This window comes from Populus nigra, chromosome 9 (genome assembly GCF_951802175.1).
Source record: "Populus nigra chromosome 9, ddPopNigr1.1, whole genome shotgun sequence".
Classification (NCBI taxonomy): Eukaryota; Viridiplantae; Streptophyta; class Magnoliopsida; order Malpighiales; family Salicaceae; genus Populus; species Populus nigra.
The window spans coordinates 3716536-3729983 of record NC_084860.1 but is presented as its reverse complement, the minus strand read 5'-3'; the positions used below and the strand labels follow the sequence as shown (position 1 = coordinate 3729983).

At 34.1% G+C, this 13448-nt stretch overlaps 1 protein-coding gene and 1 pseudogene across 1 annotated transcript; both read right to left on the bottom strand.

Annotated features, from left to right (window-relative positions):
* Window positions 1-1390: 1390 nt before the first annotated feature.
* LOC133703663 (uncharacterized) lies at window positions 1391-6193 on the bottom strand (annotated as a pseudogene).
* A 772-nt stretch (window positions 6194-6965) lies between these two features.
* LOC133703876 (cytosolic sulfotransferase 17-like) lies at window positions 6966-8254 on the bottom strand. Its single transcript, XM_062128591.1, has one exon. It carries the CDS (start codon window positions 8220-8222, stop codon window positions 7212-7214), a length of 1011 nt encoding a protein of 336 aa, XP_061984575.1. The 5' UTR covers window positions 8223-8254; the 3' UTR covers window positions 6966-7211.
* Between the last annotated feature and the right edge of the window lie 5194 nt (window positions 8255-13448).

The window sequence follows — 13448 nt, the reverse complement described above, 5'->3', positions numbered from 1 at the left end:
TTTCCCTCTCTCACTCTTCTCTTCCTCTCTTGTTTCTCTCTTGTGGTGTATTTACAATGCTTGGATGCATTGCCTATTTATAGGCAAGCATCCATGTAAATACAAGGGGCAAGGCAAGTGGCACAAGTTTGGTGCCTACAATTTATGACTAAGGAAGGATGGCTTCACCACCATTGTTGACTCCCACCATTGTTGACTCCTTAGGTGGCTGGTTTCACATTCTCTAATTCAATCTTGGTGGCTGGTGGTGGCTGGCTTCACACATGCTTTGATGAACAGAGAATCCAAGGCTTTGGAAGTTTCCCTCTCCACATGCTTCCTTTTCCCCCTTGGTTTCCCTTTCCTCTATCGTCCCTCTCGGTCCCATTTGGCTTTTCATCATCCGCCTCTCTGCTCAATAACAGCTTCTTTTTTTAGTGGCTCCTTTTGATTTGCTTGTAGTCGACACAGTACAATCCATGTCTTGAGGATGGAAGCACTGTCAAAGATGAGGAGCAGTGTCAAAAGCTTTACACGTTTCCTTTACAGCACTGTTTTAGCATTGCCATGAGCTAGCTAGCTAGCACGTCAATAATTAAATTGGTGTAAACTAATTATCAGGGGGTGAAGCTAACTCGGCACGTCAAGAATTACTTTATATTTACCATCTACTGAAGCCTGGCAAATAAACTTCCCAATTCCCAAGGAAAAATAAATATTCAGGCTTTTTAATTTTTTTTAATATAAAAAAATTCTTAATTATAAAACAGACTTGATCATACCCAATCATGTTTAATAACTCTATTTCTTATAATAAATATTTTATTTAATTAAATGATTATTCATGTAAATAAAAGGTAAATAAAAAAATTGTTATTGGAAGCCAATTAAATAAAATTATGAAACTTAACTATAAAATAATATGTTGGTGAATGGAGAAATTAAAAAAAAACTATTTAGAATCAATGTAATATTAGAGTTAAAATCAGAAGAAAAAAAAATTTAATAGTGCAGAGATTGCACATTGGATCCTCCACCTCCATTTAAGTTGCTGTGTGTGTCTCCTCGTGTTGGTAACTGGTAAGTTAATCAACAGATGTTGCATTCTGAGCTCGAGCTGGCACTGATACTATTTATTCAGTTTTTATCCAGGAAACTTACCAGTTTCAGAGAATTTATTAGGAATAGCGGATTTGTGTGCTATTCTTCAGCTTTACACCATATGAAGCTGTAATTCTTGGAAAACCATGCGATGCAGTGCTCTCCTTCATTGACTTTCATTATCCATTCAACCTCCACGAAATTGTTTTCGAAGAATTCACATGGAGCTTAAAATTAAGGTGTGAAGAATTCACATGGAGCTTAACATTATGGTGAGGCAAGATATTTCAGCACGCGTACAAAATTATGATTATTGAAAACAGTAAAATCCATTTAAAACTCGAATTATATGATGCATGTTTTTACTTCAAACTCAAATACGAACAGGTCCGACCACAGATACAGAGGCAGAGAGCAGTGGTCCTGCATTAACAGTTCTCTGCATACTCGACAATCATAGAACTCAGCATCAGAATTAGATTCCAGTGTTCCAATGTTGCAGCATTAAGGCCAATTGATATTAAGACATACTTCGCAACAAATCCTCACGACCAGATTCTGGCATTAAGGAAAGTAAGTATGAGCTGATTCACCTCGTCAGGTGATTGCTCCTGAACAAAATGGCTTCAGGAAAATATATGATGTCCAAACCAGGGACAAACTCTTTGACCTTCCCGCTCCTGATGTAAGCTTCCATCCCAGGAAATTTGAACACATAATCTTTGTCGCCCATGATCAGAAGTGCTGGAACTTCAACTACTGGTTCTGTAATGTTGATATCTTCATCAAGGGACCTACAAAGTATACAATCAAACCAATCTTATAAGATGCTAACATTAAACAAGTCAGACAAATTAGCAGAGACTGGCACTCCTTTAAAAGACACGCCACTTACCTATATGGAACTTGCAACGCCGTTTGCAATCCAGACTTCTCGTACAAGGCTCCATATGTCGCAAGATCTTCCTCTGTGAACCAAGGGGGAAGAGGAGTGGATAGGTCCACCAAATCCATAATCTCCTGGTTTTCAGCAGCTATTGGTATTTCACTTCTAGAGAACAAAATGTAGATGTTCCTGACAACCGTTTTTGCATCAAGTCGACCAAAATCAGCTTCTGCTCGTCCAGGTTTCTACACACAACTCAAAGAAATAACAATAAGGAATCAGATAAATGATTTTTAGACTTCAGCAAATTAGACAGTCTCGAGCATGTAGATTGTTAAATTCTAAACCGTTCATGTAAATGTCCTAGTCGATGCATGCATAGTTAGTATTCGATGGTCATTTAGAATTTCTATACATTCTTACAAACTATCAGATACAAAAATAAAGAGAAAAGAAAAAAAAAGACATGCCATATCGAATGTTTAGAGCAAGGAATATAAAATGGAAAACCACCTTCCATCTAGATATATAAAAGCCTTCGGGGAGGTATTTCTGGTATTGACTTGGACCTGGACCTGGTGGTATGAATGGCACTCCCAGTGTCACAACCCCTAGGACCCTCTCTGGATGCAGAAGTGCAAACAAGTAAGCTGGCTTGGCTCCAAAATCTTTTGCAACAAGAACAACCTATGATCATTCAAGTAACAGAACGGAGAGAATCAAATCAATAACACCCCATAAATGATAAAACTCACAATCTCTGAGATTTCTTCTTAATTTTGGTTGGATTTCTCAGTAACCCATCAGAAGTCAACATTTCAAAAGTCTCTTCTTTTCGTCACTTCTCCCACACTAAAACAGCTGCTCACGTACTGTAGTAATTTCTTTCTAGCTATATTTTCCATACCATCACTTTCCTCTTGGAAAATTTCGGTTACAAAAATATTCTTGATGTGGAATTTCGTTTCTATAACATTAAGGTATCATCAGACCGGTTGAGAGTCGGGAGTAACAGCCCGTTTGTCTATGAGACCACCCACGTTTCAAGTTACAGGTGGCCGCGCAAAGAAGGATCACTTTGATGCTTTTTGAGCGTCCAACCGCAATTTGAAATGCGGTTAGCAGCGTGTAGACCTGGTGTGCATGCAATATTTTTTTTACAAAAAAAATCTTTAGAATTGTATGTCAAAATTTCAGCTTAATATAAATGATAAAATCGAAAGCTATATTTATTTTATTATACTACATCTTGGACTTTTCACAACCTAAAAAGTACTCTTAACAAGAAATAATACATCAAACATTATTGTACAAACAATAATCACGATGAAAGTGCCCCACGTCATGTCTCGAATTATTGATATGTGGTCGCCATCATCTAGTTCATACACTCTCTCTCCTTTTCTGATTGCTTATTTATTTCACTGTATGGGTTGCATTCATTCAGATACATCTGGCATGGTAAGGAAGACTTGGGGGGGACTTTAAGGAAAAGTTACGAGAGCTCGGAGGACTGGATGCTGTCTTTGAGGTCACCATGAACTGTCACTCTGTTATAGAGGTGTGAGCTTGTATGATTGTTTCATCTTTCAGCAATTCACAAAAAATCAAGAGCTTCTATGTTGCTTTAAAATTTAAGTGCAACTCGTATTCTAGTTAATCATTTGAGAAATTAGGAACAGTTTGCAGCTGGGAAATCTGTGCTCAATTCACGTATTCAATTGTGGGAAAAATCTGTCCGATGCTTCTCTCATCTTATGCGTGATAAAATTTTCAGCATTTCTTATTAATCTCTGGTTCTCACATTTAGCTTTATAGCACTGCTCTGTTATTAATTTATTCATTTTGGAATGTAATTATATATGGTTCTGAGTGTACGTAGTCATCACTGTTCTCGCCAGAATCAAAGATTAGTGGTGTGCATGCATGCATTTCCTTGTGTTTTACTTTCACCTTTTAAGATCTAATTAAAGCAGATCCTAAATCACTTTAACTTGCTTATCAGTACAGTTTCCAAGTATGTGTTTGGTATTGTGGTAGTTGTTGTGGTTGTGGTTTAAAAAAAATTATTTTATAAAAAGCACTTTTAGTTGAGGTTGGTTTGGAAAAATATATGTTTGGTTAAAACTGTAGTTGAAATTGAGGTTGAACAAAAAGGAGTTTGATGTATTTGGTTAAGAATACTTTTCAAATCAAGGTTATAAAATAACTAAAAAGACATATATTAATAGTGATAATTTTTAATTGAAATATTATATTTAACTACTGCTATTATATCATGAAATAAACAATACTTTATATAAAGTATTTTTTATTGTTCCGTTAAACTATTTGCAATTCAATCACGTACGAAATCCATCCGACAAGGACTACAGTTTCCATGGCTTCCTGAACGTGCACCAACATCAAGTAAAATATCATCACATTAGGTAAAATATCATTAGAAACAAAATTGAGATTGCAATCAAATTCTGCAAATGCTACGTTATCATACGATCTCCTTCTAATAAAATTATGTAGTGTCATTGAATAATTTTAAATATTATTTTTTCAAATAAAACACAATATCTAAGAATTTGTTTTGGATTTTTTTATTTTACTGGGTCGGACCCGAACCAATACATTTAGGTTTGGGCCGGACCCGGTGCCATGAACAGTGAAGACGCTCTCCACTATTCACGTGAACAGTGAAGAATGCAGAAGACAAAGGAGAAGGAGAAGGAGAAGGGGAAGAGAAAGAACAGTGGCTGACAGTGGAAACAGTGGAGGCTAGTGGTGAGGTGCTCTCCACTGTTCACATGCAACGTGAACAGTGGATAATGCAGAAGATGAAGGGGAAGGGGAAGAGCTGCTTTGTTATTAATTTCTTCATCTTGGAATGTAATTCTATATGGTTCTGAGTGTAGTCATCACTCTTCTCGCCAGAATCAAAGATTAGTGGTGTGCATGCATGCATTTTCTTGTGTTTTACTTTCACCTTTTAAGATCTAATTAAAGCAGATCCTAAATCAATGGTGGCATTTAACTTGCTTAGAAGTGCAGTTTTCTTCACGTAGTGTTTGGTATTATGGTAGCTGTTGTGGTTGTGGTTTAAAAAAGTTATTTTATAAAAAGCATTTTTAGTTGAGGTTGCTTTGGAAAAATATATGTTTGGTTAAAACTATAGGTGAAATTGAAGTTGAATAAAAAGTAGTTTAATGTGTTTGGTTTAAAGAATATTTTTCAAATTGAGGTTATAAAATAATTTATATATATATATATATATATATATATATATATATATATATATATATTGATGGTTTTTAATTGAAATATTATAGATTTAACTATTCTATTACATCATGAAATAAACAATATTTTATATAAAGTATTTTTTATTATTCCTTAAACTATTTGCAATTCAATCACGTACAAAATTCATCCCGACAAAAACTACAGTTTTCATGACTTCTTGAACGTGCACCAACATTAGAAACAAAATTGGAATTCCAATCAAATTCTGTAAATACTACGTCATCATACGATCTCCATGATAAGAAATAAAAGGGAGTAAACCAAGGAACGATGCCCTGAAAGGTGTTGAGTTTACTAATGCCTTTTTCATTCCCTGCAACTCACTCTCTGTCATTTTTTCCCTGTAATCAATTTGCGCATCCAAGGTATAATTAAGCGACGCTTCTTTAAGTTTCCATCAAAATCTCCGGTATAAATCAAGCCATCCCTCGACATATCGGTATAATACGAGACCACCTTTATCCATTGATATGCAGGTATCGAGTGTATCCTGAAGTATTTCTTGCATTTTCGCAGCCATCCTCGAGGATCCTCTCCTCTGAAGGTTGATAGCTCCATCCTTGGCAATGGTATGTGGAACCCTGGCTTATGAAACTCTTGCCCTGTCATCTGCTCACCTCGACTCTGAGTTCTAAGTCCTGGTGTTATTTTTTCAGTAGATGCATTCACTTCTACGCTCCTGTCCCTTCCTGGTGTTGCTAAGATACCTCTAGAATGGCCTCCCGCCATCTCTGTCCTTGCTGTTTGGGCAGCTACAAATTGTTGAAACTGTGAGGATAGTAGTTCCATTTGTATGACCAATTGCTCAATCTTGGCCCCTTGCTCCTTGTTTTCTGCCATGGATTCCTGCCATTCTAGATGATAAGTCTGCAGCTGGTTGTCTAACCTTTTGCAATGTTCATCTACTATCTTGAATTTGTTACCGTCCACCATTGTTGAATGAGGTTCGCAGCTTATGGCAAGCTCTGATACCAATTGTTAAGCTCAGCTTAACAAGAATAAACAAAGAGAAACAGAGAATGAGAACAGAGGAATAGAAGTTTGTATTAATCTTTTCGTGTTGTATACGTAAACTCCACTGTCTATTTATACTACCCTTACCATGCTTTACACGTTTATTTCCATGGTTAACTAACTTCTAACTGACTCTAACAGCTCACACAAGTGTCCTACGTCACCTCCTTGTAACAACAATCCAGCTGTAACAATCCAGCTGTAACATATCGGTTCCAAAAGATTTGTTTGAAGTAAGAAGGATTGTGATCTGAGACTAGTAAGGGGAAAAAAATCATTCTGACTGGTCAAATTATTTTGCTGATAGTGCATAAAAACTGCTTTCAGATTCTTTATGTGTCTCTGTTGCAAATGAAGCCGGCAACTGGGCTTAATTTAGGAGTGGAAAACACGAGTTCTCCTACAGATCTTGATCTTTTATTTTAACCAATTACAAGGCATTTCGAGATCCTTTCAGCAGATGTGCCGCCTACGTTCATTTGATCTGCAATTCAACAATCTTAATGGATGGTTGTCTCGGTTGGTCTTTGCTCCGCCCTCATGTATGGCTGTCTCGGTTCTTTTCAAACATGTATAGCTGTGAAGAAAAACACACTGCAATTTCTGTGAAGAAAACACTCTAATAGTGTATATTAGAGTAAATTTATTTTTTTATCAAACTGATGAATGGAATGTATGCACTTGTGTTAAATAAAAAAAAAAACGAATCCCATTTTGAATTCTTACAAACATGCAAGGAAATCAATGAAAGTCACGAACACAGATTCACAAAAGAATATTGCTTATTCACATGGAAGATTCACAAAATGTGAATACTTGTTATGAACAGAGAGGGTATTTATTGGGATACACAGTTGCTGTTTCACGACATGCTGATAACATCTTTTGATGAACCCACTTCGGCAATAATCATATGCAAATGGGACCCCAGGCACAGTCACCTGGGCAGCTTCAAGCCTGAACCCTTGAGCTTCTGCTCCATTATGTCATCTAGACGCGCTCCCATTTCAGGTGTCAAGTGATTTGCCCAGTCGCCTATCTCACCTTTCCTGAAGTATAAACTATTTTGAATAGCAATTGATGTGTCTAGACGGTGCTTCCCATTTTTATTCACCTCCAAGTTGCTCAACTTCTCAAAACTACACATGCTTACTATCTTTTGCACCTCCCCTCCCTCCTCTTCCTCTAAGGTGAAAGAACAACCCATGAACTCAGCTAGTTTCTTAACATGAGCAGCGGTGTCTTTCTTCATTTCCTCGTAGGTCAAGAACAATATCTTCTCAGGGAACTCTAAGCTTGCTCTCCAATACCCTAAAACATGGTCCCAATATGGTCCCAAGACTGAAATTCCATTGCAGAACATCTCAAAGGCCTCTTCCAGAGGAAGAGGTTCAACATTTTTCGACTTTTGATGCGCGGAAAAAAAGCACCACAAAGAAACAAAAGCATCCTTTGCGTCCCTGCAAATGTAAATAATCTTGCAACCAGAAGAAATGATAGATTTAGGTAAACAACTGTAAGGAACATGAGTAGATAGCAGAGGAATTGCCAAGTCCCGATTACTTGGGTTTCGAGCAAGGTGATATTCCAAAAAAGGAACACAGTCATGTGGTATCTTGGTAAGTAAAGAACTAGTTGTTGAGCCACTTAAACGGGATCGTGTAAGAATAGCAAAAGTGAGGGCCTTAAGCCAAGTTGTGCCAGTTTTTGGAGAACTGGCGAGAAATATATCAGTGGATTGAGGATTGAAGTGCTCTTGAACAGACATGAGTCCATCCAAGAAGAAGGAAGAGTACCAAAAGCCTTGGTACAGGTAATAATCAATCCCCCTCAAGCCTTTAACTTTTGGAAGGGCGTGCATCATTTCATTGTAATTTTTAGCTTCATTTTTCCTCTCTGCACTGTCACCAGAATCCAAGATTTGGGTGGAAGGCAAAGAGGATTCCATGAATGTAAAAAATGAAAATATAACGTAGAATGAAAGGCCATGGCAGCTATTTGTAGCGAGTTGAGAGCTGGTTTAATTTGTGGCCCCGTCAACTATTACCTTATTTTAATATTATTGATCACATGTCCGCAGATGCAATTGGGTTTTATTTCATATTATATTGGATAGCAAATCTTTGGCGTGATTGTGTGGTTTCTATTTATTGGTAGCAAATCTTTACTGTGATTGTGTGGTTTCTCCTACAAGCTTTAAATGGCAATTCAATAATTTGGGGATGTGAAGTTTGGGAAGGTTATAACTTATAACTGCTGTTTTTAAAAGGATTTTTAAAAAAATATATTAAAAAAAAGTTTTTATATTTTAAAAATTATTTTTTATTTCAATACATTAAAATCATTAAAAAAAATTAATTTAAAAAAAAATTAATTTTTTTAAAAAATATCTTTTACAATAAATACCTTAAAAATAATATTTCTAAACTAGTAAAAAATATTTGTTTTTTAAATATGTGGTCATGGCAGCGATTTGTAGCAAGTTGAGAGCAGATTAATTATTGGCACTATTAACTATTTCCTTGCGAGAACTTGGTGTCTCAAATTACAAATATTTGGTCACCATTATCCAAGGTATTTGTAATGTTTGCCCTTCTTTTCTGCCATTTTCTTTCAAATTGTTACGCCCCCAATTCTAATAATTGAATTAAGTCAAAATTTACACTATTTTAGTATTCTTGATCACCTCTCAGCTGATGCAATTAGAATTGTGTTTTAGCATGATTGTGTTTTCAAAACCCAATATCTAAGATAGAAGGAAACATTTATATAAAGTAATTGAAGATGAAGTTAAAATGTCTTTTCCATTAAAAGAAAAAAACATTTTCATTATTCAAGTTATTGAGTGGTAGAAGATATCAACTAAGCTCCATTATGTAGATAGTATTTATAGATTAGTGATGAGTCAACTTTTTATTTAGTTTTTGTTTGATTCTTTAAAACGCATAGATCTAGCACAAATACTAAATTCAAGGCATTTTAGCTTGGTAGTGATAGTATGGATCTGGCATACATGTTAGACCTAAGACGTATAGACTTGAAAATCATTCAAGTTCAAGGTGCTTGGACATAGTAATACATCAAGTTTAAGATAACATCGATCTAACACGCATACCAGACCCAAGACGCTTAGATTTGGTAGTGCACCAAGTCCAACGTAGCGTGGGTTGGCATGCATGTCAGACCCGAGATACTTGGACTTGATAGTGCGCCAAGTTTGAGGTAGCATGGATCTTACACGCATGTCAGACCTAAGATACTTAGATTTGACAGCCAACTAAGTCTAAGATAATGACCATTCTCCCTTCTCATGTCCAGGGGAATGACCATCCTCCCTTGAATCTAATCTCAGAAAAGAACTTGATTTCTATAGACTTAGTTACACTTGACGTCTTAAACTTTAATCTTTCCACACCTTTTTAGATGTATAAAAGTCATTCAAGGACCCATCATATTCCCATTAGATAAGAGATATTTATTTTTTATTAATGTTATTAGGGTAATTACACTTCAAACCCTCATTTTCACAAAAAAAAAAAAAAAGAAGACTCGTGAGCTATAAATATATCATGAGACCTTCATAACAAATGTTTACAATCTCCAATTTATCTGGAAAATCCAGAAAGGACTGAGATTTGAAATGAGGTAAAAATTGTTTCTTTTTGTTCTGTTTTTTGAATTGATATGAAATGTTTTGGTCATTCCAGACGAAACGAAATAAAATTAACAATTGTAGCTGCATTTGTATTTTTAGAGCATCTCTCTATAGAATATTCATTTATTTTTTTCTGTAAAATATAATTATTTAAACATCAGGGAGTCCTTACCTCCACAAAAAATAACTTTTTGAAAGTACTAACTATGAGTAGCTTTGACCTATCAAGGATTAATTATAAACTATTAACTATTTTAACTAAGAAAAATGAAAAAAATTATTAAACCAACTGATTAACCGATTATTTAACTAAAAAAAAATTATTATTGCTTGTCGGATTTTTGGATATCATCAACCAGTAAAAACGTTTTATTTCGACCCTTGTAGCATTTTTTTCCCCGTCGTATAATTGCTTCGAGACCTTAAGACTCGATCTTTTGAGGAATATTTACAGCCCCCAACTCCACAACTCTGTCCCCGTAAATTAGACCAATTGATCTATGACATTTCTCACTTGTTGAGATTTTACATGATAGATAGCGGCTCGCTGTGGAACATCACTATGCATTTGACACCAGAGGTGGATCGTTCGTCTGTGTGTGTGTGTGTGTGTGTGTGTGTGTGAGAGAGAGAGAGAGAGAGAGAGATTGCATTTAGCATTGATGCAATCTTGCGTTTTGTAATTATTATTTTTTTATGTTTTTTAAATGTTTTGATGTAAAAGATGAATAATAAAAAAATTTAAATAAATATATTATTTTAATATATTAAAAAAAACATTTTAAATTGTAACTATTATCATATTCTTAAATACCCACTAAATAAAATAATGGAATGCATAGAAAAAACTCAATTTAGAGAACAAGAAACTCTTGAAGGAGAAAAGGAGAGATTCAGAGAACATTAACCAAAGATTTCCTTCGTTTTTGGAAAGCTGGCGAAAAATATATCAGTGGATGAGTCTTCCCAAGATCGCTATAACTTCTGGAAAGGTAGAGATCGCTTCTTTGTAGTTTTTAGCATGGCCTTTGGAAAGCTCTTCATTTTCTCTCTCAGCAGTTTCACCAAAATCCGGGATTTGTGTGGAAGGCGAAGAGGGTTCCATGAATGTACGAAAGATAATATTATGTAGAATGGTGTAAATAAAATATTAAAGAAAGGCCATTGTAGCAGCTATTTGTATCAAGTTGAGAGTTGATTTACTTTTAAAACTAAAGGGGAGCATTTCGACTATAATTTTTAAAAATTTTGATTTTTTTTAAAATTATATATATATATATATATATATATATATATATATTGGTTTCCTAATGTTAAGAATTATTTTTAAAACATAAAGATAAAACTAAGAGGGTGTTTGGGACAACATTTTAACTGGGGTTTTTATAAATTTTGATTTTTTTTCAAATTAATTTTTTTAGTATTTTTAAATTGTTTTGATATGTGTTGATGTAAAAAAAATTTAAAAATAAAAATATATATTATTTTAATATATTTTCTTTATTAAAAGTATTTTAAAAAGTAACTACTTCTATTATTCCACACACTCAAACCTTAAGGTTAACACCGTGACGAAAAAGAGAAAATCTCTAAATATTTATAAAAAATCTAAACAATAATATGAATACTCGAATAAAAAATAAACTAAATATTTTTATTTATATTAGTATTAAATTTAAAATTTTGTATAAAAAATAATTTATATTTAAAATTGGCCTCACTAATAGAATCAATCTATCATTAGTATTTTTAAATAATAAAATACTAATTAAATTGAAATTCTTAATATAAATAAAAAAAATCCAAAATAGAAAAATAAAGACGGTCCCATAGTAACTTTAGATCCTTATATGAAGATCTTCCCAATCTTTGAAGATCTTAAAATTTTAACATATAGTAAACAACTAAACAATTAAAAAATAATACAACAAACATTATTATACCAATAATAATGATGATGAAAGTGCTCCACGTGATGTCTGGAATTATTGATATGTGGTCGCCATCATCTAGTTTTTTTATTCTTTTTTTTTCACATTATTATAGCACCTCGAATTATAATGTTGAATTAAATCAAGTTTTACACTAATTTAATATCCGCTGGTGGATTAGATCTTATTTAAGGAAAAATCTAGTTTGCATTGACAAAGTAGTGAATAAGATTGAGATAGAGTAGTATTCAGCCAGATCAAGTGGAAGACTAGGGTTTTTTTTCTCTCTCTCTTACTCTTCATAAATTATAAAGTAAGAGAGGAGAGAGAGCAAAAAATAATAATAATAAAAATAAAAATACATTGAAATTATAATGATAACATTATCGACACCATTACAAGATAAATTTAACAACATAAAAAAAGATTATAAATAGTAAATAAAATAGGTCATATGAGCTATTTAAAAGTATTGAAACTCATTTATCTCGGTCACTCGTATGACCTACTATGATCATCATTGGTGGCCTACATTGATATCTTTAGATTTGTTTTAACAATATCAATAATATCATCATCAGAGTTTTGATATACCTTGAAGATTTTCTTTTCTTTTCTTTCTCCTTTCTCATCTCTTTTTAATAAATCTTCTGTCCAGTAAATCCGAGAGAGCCAGCATATAATAATTGCTACTGATTAATCACATATATCTATTTCACTAAATATTCTTTACACTTTGTTATTTGATTTTTTTTTTATATATATACTATGTTACAATCCCAAAGAACTCATGAAAACTGGCGTTGAGTTTTACACAAGGGGTAATAGCTCTGTGTGAAACCCCACCCATGCATTTGACACAGCCAAAAGTGGATCACAATCTGGCATTTTCAACAAGTCTTTGACGAAGATTCCAAATGGAAAGAAGCATCATATCGATCATTGTGAAATAAACAACTCTTTCGTTCTTTTCTTTTTTTGTCCCGATCATATTTCACAGTATTATAATAAGATCAATTGATTTAACATCTTGCCTTCCACACTGTACCATCTCGTTTATAGTTGTATTGCAAGTATAATTTTCTCTGCATTCTTGAAGGAATTATTCCCTTACCATGTAGACACCGGAGGGCTGGCTGTCTCACTCCTAGGTGAGGCTGGAACAAGTAGTAATTTGCTTACGTTAGGTCACTTTTTATGTTTCAATGCTTTAATTTTTCCGGACCTGAATTGGTGTTGACATTTGTTTGCAGCCACTTACTCTGTTTATATAGCTCAGGGAGTGCGCAATCACGTCTCCACTGGTTTTGCTTTTCAAGACTCAGAGAAGAGCCTAAACTAAGTGGCTTCCAAATCCCTTCTCATGATCATGCTTCCGCTTAACTGAGGTAAAGTATAAGAAAGTAAATTCTTGATTAGGTAAAAAATAGAGAGAGAGAGAGAGATAATCTAAAATTGATCCTCTGAAAGATATGTATTAATTTTTTATGCCTATAAATTAAAATTATTCAAAGAAATCAATGTCAATGGTGGCCCAAAAGTAGTTGGGACTAATCCTTCATAGATTGAATTAATAGTACTGTGAACT